General features: G+C 44.3%; 1 protein-coding gene across 1 annotated transcript in view; it reads left to right on the top strand.

Annotated features, from left to right (window-relative positions):
- The window catches only part of LGR4 (leucine rich repeat containing G protein-coupled receptor 4), a 170,482-nt gene that overhangs the window by 142,936 nt on the left and 8,398 nt on the right, over positions 1-19,148 (top strand). The window contains exons 12-15 of the mRNA XM_054972319.1: positions 1,208-1,273; positions 3,943-4,014; positions 15,831-15,902; positions 17,755-17,880. Coding sequence (XP_054828294.1) covers positions 1,208-1,273; positions 3,943-4,014; positions 15,831-15,902; positions 17,755-17,880 — 336 coding nt within the window. The remainder of the gene's footprint in view (positions 1-1,207; positions 1,274-3,942; positions 4,015-15,830; positions 15,903-17,754; positions 17,881-19,148) is intronic.

Raw genomic sequence — 19,148 nt, 5'->3', positions numbered from 1 at the left:
AGGAAACTTGAAATGGAAACACCTGTTTAATGTGCTGATGACCTCTGGAATATGTCTTTTTCAGTGAGCGTTTCCTTCTTCTTTCCCTAGTCTGCAGCAATTACGCAACCCTTGTATTTCTGTTTTTTGTAGCAGCAACATTATAGCAGCCCCTAATTTCCCATGTTTTCCTATGCTTTGTTGCTGTCTTTCCCAAATCTGATTTGGAACAATGTTTTTTTGAAAGATTGCAGTCAAAGTAAGTTTATATGTTGTGTGGTTAGGGAGGTGCACATTTTGTGCCACATTGGTGCGATTTCCCCTCTTCAGCTATATTGCAGCTGCTGTGTCCCACTAGTGCAAGGTGGTGGTGGTGGTTTTAAGGGCAGTTTATGTATCACTGTAGCATTATAGTCATAATGATCTATCTTCTAGTTCTCCTAAATTTCCAATTTGAGCTTTTAATAAAAAGTAGGTAGCCCTTCTTGTTGTGGAGATATGCTTTCCCCCTTTTATCTCTACAATGAAAGAGGCTAGACATTGAGAACTGGACATTCAGAAGAACTAACAGATAAATAATTATATGATTAAAAATGAAGACTCATTTATTTATTTATTTATTTATTTAATCATATTTCTAGACCGCCCTCCCCGTCAGACGGGCTCAGGGCAGTTTAACAACAGTTTAAAACAGTAAAAACATTATAAAAACATTAAAACATATCAAAACAATTAAAATTGGCGGGTATAAAATATTAAAATACAGCATCATGATCAATGATTGGTCCATCAATGTCAGTAATGTCTATTGTGACCGACGGTGGCTTCCCAGAGTTTCAAAGAGAGATTTTTCACATCACCGATCATATGATCCTTTTAACTGGAGATGCTGGGGATTAAATCTGGGACCATCTGCATGACAAGCAGACGCTTGACCACTGAACTACAGCCCCTCTCTTACTCTTTATTTTTGAAAGCCTCAGAAAGCCGTACAGTGGCATGGGATAGGGGAAATGGCAACCATGGGAGGCTGAGCCAAGTGTGAGGAAAACTGCCATGTGGATGTTCTCTTGCCCCACTGCAAATGACTTTGCTTCTTGGAAAACACTGATAGATGCATGTGAGTTGGGGGGGGGGCGTGCACTTGTATTTATAAACATGAATTAGAACCAATAATCCCCATATAAAAAGAGTAAAATTAATATATTTTTTCTTCTTACCTTTCCAGGGACTTGTCTTATAACAACATAAAACACCTTCCAAGTTTTAAAGGCTGCAGTTCCTTGGAAGAAATGTAAGTTAAAAATACACAAGAAATTAATCTGATCCCCACCCCCAAGTTTACACCACAAACTAAGAAACATCACAGTTTGTATACAACTTGTAGCAGGTATTTCAGAATGAGGATTTTGCAGGGTGGATAAAAATCAATGATTTTTTTTAAAAAATCTGATTTTTAAATTTAAATTGGATTTTTTAAATAAAATGTTTTTTGAGGAAAAATCTATCAAAAGATAGTTTTCTATTTAAGATACATTATAGTCCAAAGGTTATCATGAAATAAGAATTAGTTTTTAATTATGTAGCATGAGGCTGTATATTTATTCAATGTTTAAATTTTTTGGTAAACGAATGCTATTAATCCATTCACAATGTCATGCTTTTCCAGAGGTTGGGCAATTTTTCTGTCTAGAAGATATTATCACAGATGCTTGGTTTTACAGTTCTCAAAACTGTGAATTTGTGTCTGCAGAGATCACACGCCTCTTCTTCACAGCAAAAAGGTTATAAAATAAATATACACAGTTGAGGAAAAGACCTTAATCCCATTGTTCCTTTGCAAATCTTTGTACACAGAACCAACCCCTTACCTCTTCAGTGCTAAGTTTCAAAAAATTCAATGAATAGAAGATTGTTGGGATTAGAATAGATCTACACAATTCGATTCGATTTAAATCAAATCCACCCTGGGGTTTTGTATACAAATGTGATTCCATGGTGGTGGCTTTTAAATCCTCTTGTGTGTTTATTGTTTTTCAGTCTTATCATCATGCCTATTGTATACACTTGCTAATTTTTATCTCATTCTCATCATGTCATCTTTGCCCCTTTTGGTACCTGCCCTGATGGAACATCTAGATCTTGGTCTTCTATTTCTGTACTCACTAGTCCTTCATTATGAACCTTTCTACTGCTATCTGTAATTTGAATGTGTGTGCTTTTTAGTATTTAAGTAGTGATGTTATCCTATTATATAGAAGGCTTAAGTGTATTCAAGACAACTCACTTGCTACCCTCGTGCGCCTCCAGAGAGCACGACTGTGGAGGAAAGCACAGATAAGGCAGCCAGACCTCCAGAGAGTGCACCACGGTGGGAACCTGAAGCCAGGATCAGGTGCGGAGCAGGCGGCAATGCCTTCCCCCTGCCTTCACCCCGCTGAGATCAGGAGCAGAGCAGGTGGCAGTTCCCACCCACTGCCTTCACCCAGCTGGGATCAGGAGCAGAGCAGGTGGCAATGCCCACCCCCCACCTTCACCCAGTTGGGATCAGGAGCGACACAATTATAACAGAGGCACCCCCAGAACCTCAAACCAAATAAATCGGTGGAGAAACCACACTGGAAGTCAAAAATTTTTTTATAAGTATTGATTTATGAATATATTAAAGTGAAAAGTGACTAGTGCATTTTATATAAATACTAATAAATATTTAAGAGCAATGCTCATAAATAGATAGCAATAAATATACACATTTAAGATACAATTCTTGATGGAAGGCCGAAATCAAAGTAAGTAGTAGTCACAAAAAATAGAGTAGTCCATGCATAATATTTTCCTCATTTCTTTGATGCAGATGTTAGTTCCAGAAGAGAATGCTCAGCCGAAGGCAGAAATTCAACAGGTAAGTCAATCAATAAATGAGAACAAAGTTTCACTTTTCCTTTTTACAGGTGGAACCAAACAGATGGGGGGCAGGGTTGCCCATCTGTTTGGTTCCACCTATAAAAAGAACAAAAAGGAAAAGTTAAACTTTGTTCTCATTTATTGGTTGACATACCTGTTGAATTTCTGCCTTCGGCTGAGCATTCTCTTCTGGAACCAACATCTGCATCAAAGAAAGGAGGAAAATATTATGCATGGACTACTCTTTGTGACTACTACTTACCTTGATTTCGGCCTTCCATTGAGAATTGTATCCTAAATTTGTATATTTATTGCTATCAATTTATGAGCATTGCTCTTAAATATTTATTAGTATTTATATAAAATGCACTTTTCACTTTAATATATTCATAAATCAATACTTATAATTTTGTTTTCAAACCTCCAGTGTGGTTTCTTCACCGAGTTATTTGGTTTGGGATCAGGAGCGGAGCAGGTGACAATGCCTACCCCTGCCTTCACACTGCTGAAGTCAGGAGCGGAGCAGCTGGCAATGTCTACCCCCGCCTTCACCCTGCTGGTAGCAAGTGGCAATGCCCACCCTCCGCCTTCACCCAGCTGGGATCAGGTGCAGAGCAGGCAGCAGTGCCTGCCCCTTCACTAGGCCAGGATCAGGCACAGAGGAAGTGTCCATGTCCATCCCCGCTGCCTTTATCCAGCTGTTATCAGTGACGGAGGAGGAGGGAATGCTCACCTGCCCACCTCCCCCTTTCTAGAGCCCGTTGTATTTTTCCCCCACAATGGGCTTTGTTGCTAGTAGTTATATAAGTGATAAGTTTCCATGCTTTCTATGATTATTCTTGCCATTTTTTTTAGCTCGGGAAGAAACCAGACAGGTTTACTTCTACTTTAGCTCAGACTTTTTGCTCTTTAACTTTTTTCTCTCGGGCTGGTTTTGCCTGGGTCCCAGTATGACAAGGCACTAACTCCCTCAGTTGCTAACAGTTGATGTAGGGTTTGTTTTCATACAGAGAATACTCTGCCATAAGAATGAAAATCAGCCTCCATGTCACATTTCAGATCTTTGCAGCATAATGAAATCGAGGAAATCAAAGAAGATGTGTTCCAGGGTCTAACTTCTCTGCGTACCCTGTAAGTATATTCTCCTTATAAATGTGTTAATTTAAGGGACAAGTTGAAAGCTAACAGCTGTGTTCAATATTCATGGCTTAGGTTCTCTGAACCAAAGCAAAGCAGGCATCTATAAAATGCCTCTCTCTCTTGCTCTCACTATCTTTCTTGGGCTATATCCAGACCAGCACACCTCACTTTTTTGCCTTTAATTTCCCCCCTCCTTTTTCTAGCACCCCATTCAGGTATTTCCTGCTCACTATAGGCATTCCCAGCTTGAATGTAGATACATTGTGTACTCAAACACCAATAAATTAGATGATGACCACTGAAATTTTATGCTAAATGGGGTGGAGCAGTAAGATTTTGAATTCATGAAGAGCCAAAGTTTGCTTCTGCTTAAAAACTGGTAGACAAAACAAGTTAGTATTTTTAGCTTATGTCCCACCTTGTTTTATTTTTTTAAAAATCTTCAAAGAGGCTATGATTATGATACACTATTTTGATTTTAATTTCATCTCTTTTATATGCTGCTCTGACCACTTACTGGAAAAACAGTATGTAAATTATTACAGTTAAATGGGTTTCTGTGTGAATTGTTACACTGGGGAAGTTTGTACAAATTCATCCTAGAAAGGCAGGAAAAGAAAAAGATAATTTATGATGATGAAGGAATAGAGGCGGCATAATGACCAAGAGGAGAGTAATATCTTCAAACAGTTTGCACTTTTTTATAAGGTACTGTAAGTTTTTTGGCAAGAGCTCTAATTGAGAACAAAGGATGCCAAGTTTCAGCATGGATTCCACTATCTCTTAGAACAGCGTTTAATACATTTCATGAGTCATTGTTCTGGATCCACCCTTCAGTGTGCAGTTTTATATTACTCATTTTATTACCTGGAAACCATACACTGAAAACACCTGTATTATTTGTATAAATATCTCCATTATAAGCTTGTGTGTATGGCCCAGGCTAGCCCGATCTCAGAAACAGGGTCAGCCCTGGTTGGTTAGTACTTGGATAGGATTCCACCAAGGAAATCAGGGTTTCTACACAGAGGCAGGCAATGGCAAACAGTTCTGTTCATCTCTTGCCTTGAAAACCCTATATGAGGTTGCCATAATTTGGTTGTGACTTGACAGCACTTTATACACGCAGGCATGTGTGCATGCGCACGTATATTAGGCTTGCAAGTCTTGGGGGCTGGGGATTTCCTGCCCCTACCTCCGCCCCTTTCTATCTCTCACCTGGCTGGTGGAGGGGGAGCGGAGAGGTGCGGGAACATGGCAGTGGGAGTGGGAGGTGGTGAAGCGCATAACTACCTGTTCCAGAGGGCCTCCCCACCACCCTGGGAATGGCATCATTCCTGACCCCCAGCATGACCTGTCACTTTTGCATTGCGCTGGAAATGATGCTCCAGAGTGCAAAGAAGATTTGTGCATGAGGTGAATGCCCCACCCCATGCTACTTGCCCTGGCAACCCTAGTGTTTATTCATACAGGTATACACAGTAGAAAAAGGTCCATATTTTGATATAACATGTATATGTATGGATGAATTTTTTTCTAAATGCATCCTTGTTGGGCCATGGTTTGGCCCAGACAGGGAGCTAATGGTTTAAAGTGAAGTATGGAATCTGATCAGGTAGCTGAATTGAATACCTAAGAAAATTGAGGTGCAACACCTAAAACATTTTAACTTTAGTTGCACTGAGCAAACCACTGATGTTTCTGCCATTGATGGGCCTTGCAGACGATGGGAGAAAGCCACCATTGACTGACCAGTGGGAGGAGTCCCGAATTGTGTTATATGCATATCTGAAAATCTACACAAGCACAAATGTCTATTTATGTAAGGGGGGGAGGGTTGGCTGCCACCCTTCAGCTTGCGCACTCAGTTTAGCTTACAAAATTTAAAAATAAAAATCAATTATCAGTCAAAATAATAAAGACATTGTTGATTATCAGCATTCATGCTGACAAGGGCCAGTAGGCTTTGACATGTGTGCAGGTTGTTAGTGCATGCACGTTGTGAGCCAACACCCACCCAATTATACCCTTAATCAGGACATGCAAGTGGTGGTTTGAAATATATTTAAAAACTGCATGCACTGTGTGTAGTATATGTCCTCCAGTCGCTTCTATCTTATGGCGACCTTGTGAATTAACAGCTTCCAAAACATCCTATCATTAACTGCCTTGTTCAGATCTTGCAAACTGAAGGCCATGATGTCCTTTATTGAGCCAAGCAACCTCATTTTGCGTCTTCCTCTTTTACCACTGCCTTCAGCTTTTCCATTATTGTCTTTTTGTGAGTTTTGTCTTCTTATGATTTGACCAAAGTACAATAGCCTCAGTTTCGTCATTTTAGTTTCTAGGGAGAATTCAGGCTTGATTTAATCTAAAACCCACTTATTTGTCTTTTTGGCAGTCCATAGTAACTGTAAAACTTCTCCAACATGACATTTTGAATAAATAAAATTTCTTACAGGCACTTTTCATCATTATCCAACTTTCACATCAATACACAGTAGTGGGGATTGGGGAATACCATAGTATGAATTATTTTGATCTTGGTCCCCAGTGACAGTTCCTTATCTTTTAGGATCTTTTGGAATTACTTCATGGCTGCCCTTCCAATTTGCAGTCTCCTGATTTCTTGCAGTCTCTCTGTTGGTTGATGACTGAGCGAAGGAATAGAAAATATTTAACAATTTCTATTTCTTCATTGTCAGCCTTATAATTGTATAATTGTAAAATTGAATAATTGTATAATAGTCTTTACTAGGGGTGTGCAGGGCCAGGGTGATTCGGATTTCCCGATTTGGAATACCCGAACCGGAAAAAAGATCCATAATAAAGGGAATTCTGAAGTGGCAAGCCGCTTTGGAATACCCGATTCGGAAAGATTCAGGTTTGCTTCTTAAAGATTTGGCCATTGTTTTCAATGGGGAACATGCTCCCCATCACAACAGTCTCCTAGGGCAGAAGCACCACAACTGTCCTCACATCAGAAAATAAAAAACACACAGAGAGAAGTACTTGTAAAACCACTTTATTTCTTGGAGATACTGGGCTGAGGGAGGGAGACAGCATACAACAACACCAGCACAACATTTACAACCCCCCTCCACATAACTATAGTGACTCCAAGGAAGCCAAACCACAGTGTCACACATCCATTCCACCCAAACCAAACTGAACTGGGGGAAACTCCTGCAACTTAGTCCAGCAGAACCATTGTCATTTCCTGCAGCTGGGCTCTCAGTTCAGCCAGTGGGGAAACACCACAGAGCAGAACAGTACCTAGCCACAGGCACAACAGAATGGCATTTGCGGAGCACGGTTGCAGAGGTGCCCCCCCCCGCCAGCTTCAGGCTGAACTGGAAAACACCTGTGAGTTAGTGTTGGGATATAGCTTTCATCATCAGCTGGCAGTGGCCCACACCCGCACCATCCCTACCTGCCCCACTCCTCCCCCACCTCTTCAACATGAACATTTTTTAACTATATCAAAAACAACTGTGGTGTAAACAACATTAAAGAACATTCTCCCTCAGCACGGCAGCATAGCTAAGTTTGGCACATCTGAGTTTCTTGCTGGGAGTCCCTAACCTAACCAGTCCCTATCTAACCTGTCTCTCCCGCCAGTGGCAATCAACATTTCTGGGGCATGTTATTAATTATCAGAATAAATTTGAGCCCTTGGGGTCTGTGACAGTTTTGTGTCATTTTTTTTTCTTGTTGTGGTGGTGGTGGGGAGCCAAATTGCAGGGTGCATTCCCTTTGCCACTGAGTTCCACCCTCCTTCTGCTGGACTTTTTTCTACTTCTAAAAGTTGAATGTAGGGAAGAGCAAATCCTCTCTCACACGACTCATGATCCCAGAGAGGCCGAGGGCCCACCAGAGCATCTCCATCTCCATGGACATTCCGGTGGTGGCTGCAGGGGGAGCCTGCCCAGAAGAGGCACGAGAGGGACCCGCAGCAACCTGCAGCGCGGGTTGCACATGGTCGCCAATATGTATGATTCCTTCTGTGTGAGAGGCTTTAGCCTGACAGCTATGCCCTGCTGCAGCCTTCTCACAAGCGTGTACACTGCTGGAACACTGTCTGCACGTGGTGCGTCTGGGTCCACAAAGGAGGCCAGTGAACTCTGGAGCGTGTGCACCAGAGGAATGACCAGACCCAGGATCGCCGTGTCAGATGAGACCGCTACAGTGAAGTCCTTGAAGGACTTCAGGACCTCCACTGTCAGGGATATGGTGAGCCAATCCTCCTGGCTGAACTCACCCACCTGACTCACAGCGTCGCTCTCTGAGAGCCACACCTCGAGTGCAGCCTGCTGCTCCACCAAGTGCTCCAGCATGGCACAGGTGGAGTTCCAGCAAGTGACTATGTCAGAGATAAGGACATGCTCTGGCACACCTGCCCTGGCCTGCTTCTGGTACAGTTAGTGAGTGGATTTCACACTGCGTGAGAAGTGACTCATGTGCCTCCAACATTTCTGTAGGAGATACTGGAAGTCACAAGTTGCGGGGTCCTGAGGTTCTGGGGAGGAGCCCACCCCAAGTGCAGCTTTCACCACTAGGTGAAGTTTGTGAGCCACACAGTAAATGCGCTCGTGGTTCTCCTGCCACGCTGCTGCCCCCATGTTCTGGCCACCATTCATCACCATGCATCCCATGGTGACGATGCCCTCGCCGATTCAGCCATTCAATTCCCTCCTCAAGGTGGCCACGATGTTCTCCGCCATATGTGACATGTCTTACATCCTTCCTTGCCTAACTCTGGACACCTCACCCCACCCTGAAGGTCTTCGGGTTGCCATCAGTGTGCAGTAAGCGAGAGGTACACGTGCTGCACACTTCGGCAGGTCCAGATGTCGGACGTGAAGTGCACATTTCGCCTGGTAATGCAGGACAACTGTGCCTTCATGTGGTCCCTGGCAGCCCTGTAAAACGAGGATAGCATGGCCCTGCTCAGCGTCGTGCAAGCAGGGATAGTGTACCAGGGAAGGGCATCACAGAGCAGCCTGCTGAAGCCGAAGTCATCTCCTATGGAGAAAGGCTGATCATCTACTGCTATCATATTGACGAGGTGACGCGTGACTCTCCATCTCGCCTTCTGGATCCCCTCTCTGGGCACACTAGAGCCCAGTGCACCAAGCATCTCCGGCAGACAAGCTTGGCATCCCTGCCCTATGAGAACCCGTGGGGGGAGAGCACCAGAGGAGCTTCCTCCTTCTGGCTAGCTGGCAGCCGTGTGGTGCCACTTGAACTCTCCCCCTGAAGAAGCACCTTCTGGTGTTGCCTCTTCAGGTGGTTCCACATTCCAGACGTGGAGAAATGGTTCACATCCCTACGACGACTGATCCGTTGCGTACAATGCCTCCACTGGGCAAACCGGGGGTCCTCTGTTCTCTGGAAGTGAATCCAGATATCGGAGGTAATGGGGGCCCCACGCTGCACAGGGGAGGCACTTACAGGCCCCTCAGCAGACACCACCTGTGAGGTGCTCATGCCAGGCACACTGTGTCCCACTCTCGGCTGGGCAGTTGGATATGGTTGAGGATGAAGGGGCTGAGATGTGGGCTCTTCCACTACAGTATCTTTCTCTAGCACCCTCTCCTCCTGCACAACCGTGAGAGACCTGCTGCTGGCCTCAGAGAAAACGGGAGGACCGCCCATCAGGGTGTTCCTCCTGCAGTTCCTCCAACAACCGATGGGTCTCTGGGGTGAGTAGGAACGCAGGAAAAGTCATGTGTCCCACGTCCATCCCAGGAGATACCACATCCTGCCCCTCCTCCAGCAGCTGGGTCTCAACCACTGGAGGAGGGGGAGCCTCAGCAGCAGGCCCCTGCCCAGTGCCAGCCTCTGCCTCAGACACCTCGGTTGGGGGTGGCCCTCCAGCAGCTGCCTCAGGAAAGAGGGCCTTGTAAACCTTCTTCCTGTCACCAGAAGCCAGGCTGGTGAATGGCAGCAGTGCAGGGGAGGGCCTCCTCCGCTCAGATGGGGGGATAGCCACAGCACTCCCCTCCACCCCTCTAAACTTACCCCTAGCCTTTCCCCCGGGGCCCCTCTCAGCTTTCCTATCAGCCATTCTCTCCCCTTCTCGAACCTACACTAACTACCTGTTGGGTGATTCCCCACTAGTGGTTTTCCGTGGTTCAGCTTCCAAATGACCTCGATTTTTTTTTTTGCGTTTTTACACGAAGGAAGGCGGTCCTAGCAGCAACTTCGAAGTCACTGCAGGTTTTGTCTGTTTTTTTCCCTTCCTGCTTTTCCCCGACTTATTTGTCCATTTGCTGCAGATTAGGGATTTTAATCATGCGAAATACTTTCTTCGATGTTCTCCCCACCCTTGCCCTTTTCTCCTGCCCTTCGAACCAACTAAATTTGATTGGTTGATCACCTTTTCCAAGCCACACCCACTATCCTTTCCCTTTCCCTCTTTTCTCTCTTTTTAATTTTTTTTTATATATATAAAAAATGTTGCAACGTTTTTACAGGTCTATGCAGAAACATGTCCTGTGTCATGTGATGACAGCTCCCCAATAACGGATCCATTTTTCAATGCGCCAAATTTTGTTACTTGTTGCTCACTGACAGCTGACAACTTCTGGGGCAGAGGGAAAGCGGGGTCATCGGTAACAATTTCCTGCCAATGTCAATAACCAATACTCATTCCACGATATCGTGTAGTGGTTAAGAGCACGGGACTCTAATCTGGAGAGCCGGGTTTGATTCCCCACTCCTCCACAAAGCCAGCTGGGTGACCTTGGGCGAGTCACAGTTCTCTTGAGCTCTCTTAGCCCCACCCACCTCACAGGGTGATTGTTGTGGGGTAATAATAACACTTTGTAAACCGCTCTGAGTGGGCATTAAGTTGTCCTGAAGGGCGGTATTATAAATCGAATGTTATTATAAATCGAATGTTATTATAAAATTTGAACAAACCCTAAGTCTAACTAATTCTTTCCTACTGAAGCCTATTTACTGGGGAAACTATCCTTGGTTCCCTGTCAATTTAGTTCAGAGGGCAAATATTCAGTGAAGGCCTAGTGGCCTACAACTAGCCTTCCTTCTAAAAACACTATTTAAACTATTCTGGGAAACCCAAAGTAGAACCTAACACAGCTAAACTAACAGCACTAACTGTAACAATTAAAAACTTTAACTCCCCCGGCAAAAATAAGCCCTAACTGTAACTTTAAATTCCCTTCCCTTCCCCCCATCCAGACAAGCAAAAGTCCCCCCCCCATACAAAACCCAATGAGTCACTGACTCACCAGTCCAGCGATGGTCAGGCAGGTAGGCAGGCAGGAATCCCCCGGGTAAAGTCCTCTCCTCCTCAGTGGCAGGTTGCAACGGAACTGGAAAGGAGAGCCTCTACAGGCAGCAGCAGCAGCGAGAGTCTCTCTAGTCTCTCTAGATGATGAACAGAATGGAAGCAGGTTAGTAATCCAAATACTAACTCTCCCCCAACAAATGGAAAAAATCAAGCCCTAACCCTTTAAACCTTTAAAGCCCAGGCCCACTGGAAAATAAAAGCTACAACTAAACTATAAACCCAAAACAAAAAACAAATGCCCCAACCAGCAACCACTCAAAGCAAAAAAAGGCCACCACACACACACACACACACACACACACAAGGATCCACCCCCACAAAAAATAAAGTAATTAAAAGTAAAAAAGCTTCAAATTAAATTCCCTTCCCTTCCTCCCCACCTCACCCCTAAATAGAAAATCTCTCCTACCAGTCTCCTGAAGTCCAGCGCTGAGTCAGTCAGATGATCCTCACAGGCACAGCAGAAGTCCACTCCAGGCAGGGTAGGCCAACACAGAGACGGTGAGAAACAGGCTGTCTCTCACAGGCTGTCTCTAGGCCAGCAGGAACACAAGGGAAGCTGGCCCAAAGGCCAGCCTCTAATCTAAATCCCCTGCTGCATCTCCTACAAGAGATTCCATTGCCTGGAAGGAGAAAGCAGCAGTGGGATTGGACACTCCTAACTCCCCCTCCCTTCCCTTATCCCCCTCCCTCCTCACCCTTGTACTCCTAGTCTAGCACTCACCCCTCCCAACCTGAAAATTAGGTAGGAATCTCTGGCTGCTTGCATTGCAATGCAGTGCAATGCAATGCAATGCGATGCAAACAGCCAGCAAAGCAAAGATTCCCACCTTTTTTTGCTAGATGGGAGAGGTGAAGAGGAGGTAGTGAGTCACTCACTCCTTCTCTCCCCCTCCCCTCTTCCAAGAAAGAGCGGGAAGCTTTAGCTTCCTGCAGAAATTTGCTGGCTGTTTGCAAATGGCTGCCACTGGCTATTCCAAATATTTCTGAAGCGATCTGAATCACTTTGGAAATACCCGCATCGGTATTTCCAAAGCTGGCCCCAGTTCGGAAATACCGAATATTTCTGAATCGGGCCTGATTCGGGTTTTTAACCTGAATTGGATACCCGAAGCGCATACCCCTAGTCATTACTTTTGTTTTCTTGACATTTAGATGAAATCCTGCTTTGACACTTTCTCTTTTAATGTTCATTAGTTATCTTTACTATTTTTTGCCAGTAATATGATATCATTTGCATATCTCAAACTGTTAATGTTCCTTCCAAAAAATTTCATTCCACTTTCATCTTATATACTAATAGCCAAGAGGCTCTCATCTGTGCATACATAAATCTGCAGATTGAAGCCATGAATGGACAGGAGAAAGCTTCCTATGCAACTGAAAAATGCCCTAAGTTTGCAGAAAAATACACTTTTTTTAAAGACCCAAAATAATAGAAAGAGCACCTGTAGCTTTAACCAGATATTGTCAGTGGCTTTTTCTAGGTCAGTGTTCCAAACTTGGTTTCTGTCAGTAAAAGACAGGGGGCAGGGCTCTTTCCAGGGATGTTGTGACTTTGGAGGGCTCATGAGGATCAGGCCCAGAAGCAACAACCAGATGACTTGATACCACATGACTTGCATGGCCCACCTAGGCCCAGCTGCTTGCTACTGTTCAACAGTTTCTCTTCCTTCCCCGCAAAAAGCCAGTAGTGTAGTGGTTAGAGTTTAAGAGTAGGATGTGGATGACCCAGTTTCAAATCACCACTCTGCTGTAAAAGTTCACTGGGTGACTTTGATCCAGTCACACGTTCTTAGCCTCAGATAGGGTTGCCTGCTCCAGGTTGTGAAATTCTGGAGATTTTCGGGGTGGAGCCTGGAGAAGGAGGGGAGGAGAGGGGCTTTGCTAGGGTATAATGCCATGGAGTCCACCTTTCAAAGCAGTCATTTTCTCCAGAGGAACTGTTCTTTGTCTCCTGGAGACCAGTAGTAATTCCAGGAGATCTTGTGCCATTACAAGACTGGCAACTCTAGAGGATTGTTGTTAAGATAATATGAAGGCAAGGAGAATGATGTAAGCTGCTTTGGGTCCCCATTGTGGAGGAAGGCAGTATATAAATCAAGTAAGTTAAGAAATATAGGTGAAGATGGGTGGCAGATAAAATGTATAGGGGGACTGAAGGAGAGAAGGACACAGGCTCTCCACCATGCAACTGGGCCCAGCTCAGCTGGCATGACACAACTGGGCCTTAGGGGAAAGGCTGGTAGGGGGAGGAGGAAGATGAAAATGGTGGGCAGACCAAGATGTGTGGGAAGCAGAGATGGAAGCAGGGGAAAGGGGAGAGGCTATGGGGGGAGGGAAGGGGGAAAGGACATGGTGGGGGTGGGGAAAATGAGATCACCCCCTACAGGTCCTTGTGGGTCTTCCAGTTCTTCTGATTCTATTTCTACCACCTTCTACTTTTGCTTCTTGTCTCTCTTTAGCAATTTTAAGAGTTTCATCAAATCATCCATCTAGGCTTCTCCTTTTTTTGGGCTATAGTAATTGTCTTTCAGCTTTCTTCGTGAATAATGTGTTTGGTTTCAGCCCACAGTTCTTCTGGTTCCCAATCAGTTAAACTTAGTAATGCAAATCTGCTCTTCACATGATCTTTACATTCTTCAGGAATATTATTTAGATTATATTTTGGCACTCTGATTCTTTTAGTAGTTCTTTTCAGCTTTTTTCTGATTTTTGATACTAGCAGTTCATGGTCTAAGTCACAGTCAGCTCTTAGTCTTGTTTTAGCAGAGAGAACAGAGCTTTTCCATCTTCTGCCCCTGATTATATAATATATTTGTTTCTTGTATTGGCCATCCAGTGATGGCCATGTATGCAGTTGTCTATTGGGTTGCCTGAAACATGTTTTTACAATGAACAAATTATTAACTTCACAATATTCTTTGTTGGCTTCACAGTATCCTTTGAGTTACCCTCTTGCTTTATTTTGTAATTCTAGTCATAGTCCAGATTTCCCCATAATGTTTGATTCTGCTTCTACATGCGCTATATTTTCTAAAATAGTAGCTGAGGCAGTGAGTTTTGCATAACTAATCAGACACCTTATATTTGTCAGCATAAGACTGTGTGGGACTAAGCATAACATGCTAAAGCTACTCTGTTGGAGTCCTGCTAAACCAGTAGCATAGGCCTTGAGAACCTTTGTTTTTACCTGAGATACCATAGAAAAGAATAGAACCTTACATGCGTATGTGCTACTAAGCTGCAACCGACTTATGGCAACCCCACTAAGGGGCTTTCAAGACAAGTGAGAAGCAGAGGTGATTTGCCGTTGCCTTCCTCTGCAGAGTCTTCTTTGGTGATCTCCCATCCAACTACTGACCCTGCTTAACCTTTGAAAGCTGATGAGATCAGGCCGTAGCATGCCCCTCAGCCTTTTGTTAATTTAATGTGTCTTGCAGAAGTAGCTGAACACAAAGGTTGGGGGCAAATCCACTTAGATTCCAGCTCTGCATGTGCACCAAGGTGTAATGGACTTTTTAAATTCTTAGAGCCAAACTACATAAGATGCCCGTCACATGTTCTTCACATGTTGGGCCCCGCAAGGTTCCCTTGGTAGTGTAGTCATACAATAAATAGCTACTTGATGCAATTCTTCGCTGGGGGAAGAGCAATGAGAGGGATTCTGTCTCTGTCTCTTGCAAAAAGCCTCCGCTCAGGTTTTCCTCCGGGAGCTTGGGGTTTGGAGGGGGGTGGTGGACATAACAGGAAGCAGGAAATCCAGGATGGCTTTTTGCAAGAGAGAGAGGGAGAGAGATAATCCCCACACTGCTCTTCTTTCTCTTGCAAAAAAACACCCTGGATTTCCTGCCTCCTGGTATGTCTACCCCCTCCCTGCCCCTGAGCTCCCAGAGGAAAGCCTGAGTGGGGGCTTTTTGCAAGAGGTAGAGACAATCCCTCCCATCACTCTTCACCTGATGGAGCATCCCATCGAGTGGCTGGTCTTTGTAAGACTTCACTACTCAGGGAACCTTGCAGGACCAAACATGTGCCCAGGTGTCTCGTGTAGTTTCCTTGTCAAGTTGCAGCTTCCTGTGTTCTACTGGAAGCTGTTACCCTACACAAGTCTCAAAAGTAAATTCCAGTCCAATGCAGGCAAAGTGCTGTCCTGGAGAAAGCAAGCAGAGCCTAACAGCCTCATGCCAAATGGCATTCACTCTGATTTTTCCAATAGATGTGAATTGTGTAAGAAAATTGTCATGATGACATTGTAAATACTGTTAAGTCGCAAGTTAGTTACATGTTTGTCAGAAACTTACAGAGCAATCCTAAGAAGAGTTACACCAGTCTAAGCCCATTGAAATGAATGGGCTTAGACTGGTGTAACTCTGCTTAGGATTGCACTGTTAGTGTGACCTGAAATGTAATAACTGAGCTGCAAACAATGGTCACTTGGAAGTGTGAATGTAAATCACTAAAACAATGGTGGTACTTAAAATTGCAGTGATCTCAGCAGAAATTTGATCCGTCGGGTCTACAAAGCTGCATTTACTTCACTTGGAGCTATTACCAATCTGTAAGTAGGAAAAAAGATTTCAGGTTCTTCCATCATAGCATTTTCCCCTCTCAGAATCTCTATTCCTGTTTCCTTCAATTCTGTTTTTATTAAAGCAATACCCAGCTTGCATATTGGGAAAGAAAAAAATAACACAGGTCCTGTCACATGCTTTTTGTATTTCAGTGGAAAACTGATGTTGAGAAAAATTAAAGCAGTGTGAATCAAAATATTCTTTCCCACACCTTGCTTTCCAGATTATGTGCAGAGGATAAAGGAGATGGGTGTAACCCTGCACAGTGAGATGAACGTTTCGGTCCATGGATTAGGAGAATGCATAACTTTTCAAAAGAAGTTGTGTATTTCCCAACTTTGCATGGGACAAGGAGATGAGAGGACAGAAGTTTTGAATCCTGTTTATTTTGTAGCTGCTTTCATAAAACTTTCCAAGCCATCATCATATGGGATACTGATGAAGAATTTGCAAACTATATCTTACCTTTTCATGTTCATAGTCACCTCTATACATAGTGGATTCTTCTGGTTCTTCTCTAGTATTCACCACCACCACCTCCACCACCATTTAATGTGTGCCTTGATTAGTTAAACGACTGTGTTGGGCAGCTACACTTTGCCACTAGCAATTAGGTTTCAATGTCCCTGGGAGCTTGCAAGCATGAGATGGTAAACAGCTGTCTTCCAGATTTTCTTGTAAAAGATAGTGATTGGCCCTGAGTTACACAGTTCCACTGGCAGTAGGAACATCTAGAAGACAGCAGAATGTAGTGGACAGAATTTGGGGGCAGAGATTACCCAAGCTCAGTCTTTGTTTAACCATGAGACTCACGGAAAGGTTTGCTAATTTACCATCTCTCAATCTAAATTACATACCAAGATGGTTTTGGGGATAGAAAGGACATCATGTGCTGTCCTAGTCTCCTAGGAGGCAGTGCCGGATCTAGGGGCGTGGGCGCCTGGTGCAAATCTTGTCCGGGCGCTCCGCATGTGCATGCGCCTGGCGCTGCGTGATGACATCACTTCCGTGACGCCATCACGCAGGGCGGGAGTCATGCCCGCCCACGTTGCAAGCCAGCCACCCCAGAGCCCGGTGAGCCGTGAAGCTGGCGGTGGCACGTGCGTGCGCTGGGGCAGCCAGCTGGCTTGCTGCGCGTGCAGGACCTCCCAGCCCTGCACTCAGCCACCCGCGTGGCAAGCCAGCTGCCCCAGCAGACGCCCTTGCCGCTACCAGCTCCGTGGCTCACCGGGTGCTGGGGCAGCTGGCTTGCTGCGCGGCCGGCTGAGCGCAGGGCTAGGAGGTCCTCCGTGTGGTTTGCGTGCCCCGCTGCCCTGTGCCGTCCACGCGGCAACCCACCTGCCCCAGTGCACGGTGAGCTGCGGAGCTGGCAGCGGCGGTGGCGGTGAGGGCATGTGCTGGGGCACCTGGCTTGCCGCGCTGGTGGCTGAGCGCAGGGCTGGGAGGTCCTGCGTGCACGACAATCCAGCCACCCCATTGGCGGGGCTGGCAAGAGTCTCCCAACCCTGCGCTCAGCCTCGTGGCAAGCCGCGACACGCTCCTGGGTGGCTGGCAGCCGCACCTGGCACCCCCTCTTTGGCGGCGCCAGGGGCAGGCTACCCCCCCTGCCCCCCCTCCATCTGGCCCTGCTAGGAGGAAGGATGGAGTCCAGATTGTATGATCAGTGAAGAAGTTGATTGTGTAATGCTGCCTCTAGAACAGCAGAGCATTCTACTGATCCAACAAGTGGAATATCTGACCATCCCTTTCATTTTAGATATGAATGTTCAAGTATTTAATATTCTGCAATCTCACCCAAGTATTTATTACATTTGGGTTTTTTTTCACCAATCTTTTTAGAGACTTAAGTGTCAATGCGTTGACTTCATTTCCAACTGAAGGCCTGAGTGGGTTAAACCAGCTTAAACTTGTAGGCAATACTGAACTGAGAGAAGCCCTAGCAGCAAAGGATTTTGTGAAACTTCGGTAAGTCAATGCCTATGCTTTAAATATACAGTGCATTCATGTGGATAAACTTATTCCAAATCAGGTCAATTCAATTAAAATAGCCACATTCCTATTAGTTTGTTCTTACAGTACCAAGCAGTGCTTGTAACGCCATGCTGTAATGTTTGAATAAAAAAAATTTACCTGTCATATTGAAAACTGGCAGCTAAAGCAATCCTCTAGGTTTTACTTATGCAGTAGAGAAATCTATCTTTGCCATATCTAGCCATATCTTTCTGCTGAAGCTATAATGCAGCTTTTGTTTTGGTTTCTGGTTTGTTAGGGGAGAGAGGATAAGTTCAAATTAAAATGCACATTTATGTGCTGAAAAGCCTATTCCTGCCATTCATGGCCCCGATCCAGATACTTAAGAATCCACAGTTAGGGCCACATTGATAGTTAGATATATTGATATACCTAACATACCTTCCAATTGATCTAGCCAACACTCCTGTCCTTATCTTTAAAACTGAGCTGAAGTTATACTTTTCTATTAGAAGTATACATATTTATGCTTTAAAATATCACCCAAAGTGGTCCATCTAGGCTATGGCCTATTCCACATAATATAGAATCTAGCTTTCTTATGATGTCTTGATATAGGCACCTTACCAAATTGTGGCCTGTTTCTTTCTGAGAAATTGTGATTCTCAACCAGGATTCAAACATCTCAATGGATTAAGTTGGATCACGGTTTCACAAACAAGCAATTAGTTGTATCTCTTTGCACTGGGAGACGAAACGTAAACCCAAGAATAATACAGGTTTATACAAGACACAAGCATATTATAGTTTTTATGCAGCATCAATACAGCAGCTTTTAAATATAATATTAGATATATCTATATATAACTTTCTAATTTATATTTTGTAGAAATGGGAAAGAATGCTTCTTGAGAGGCAGATATTTAGAAAACAGGTTGATTGGAGAGAGGGTATCTCAGTGTTAGACACAAATGCTACTTTTATGATTTCTCAGACTTTTGTCAAAATCTGTTGTTCATTAATGCTTTAAAAAGTAATCTTTTAAAAAAAATTCTTCAGCTTTCCCCCTCACATTTAAAATTATTTTTCATGTTTGCATCTCTCTCCTTCCTGCTTTTCCTTGTTACTTCAGGTGGAAAGTGCATGTAAAATATTCAGCCCTGACATATGTTCACCAAAGGCTTTTGGCTTTAAGCACAAATACTGGGTATAATAAGGATGTCTAAAATATTATATTTACCAAACAGAAACTTGCCTTCTAG

This window comes from Eublepharis macularius, chromosome 2 (assembly GCF_028583425.1).
Source record: "Eublepharis macularius isolate TG4126 chromosome 2, MPM_Emac_v1.0, whole genome shotgun sequence".
In the NCBI taxonomy this organism is placed as follows: domain Eukaryota; kingdom Metazoa; phylum Chordata; class Lepidosauria; order Squamata; family Eublepharidae; genus Eublepharis; species Eublepharis macularius.
This window is presented reverse-complemented; position numbering and strand designations above follow the sequence as displayed.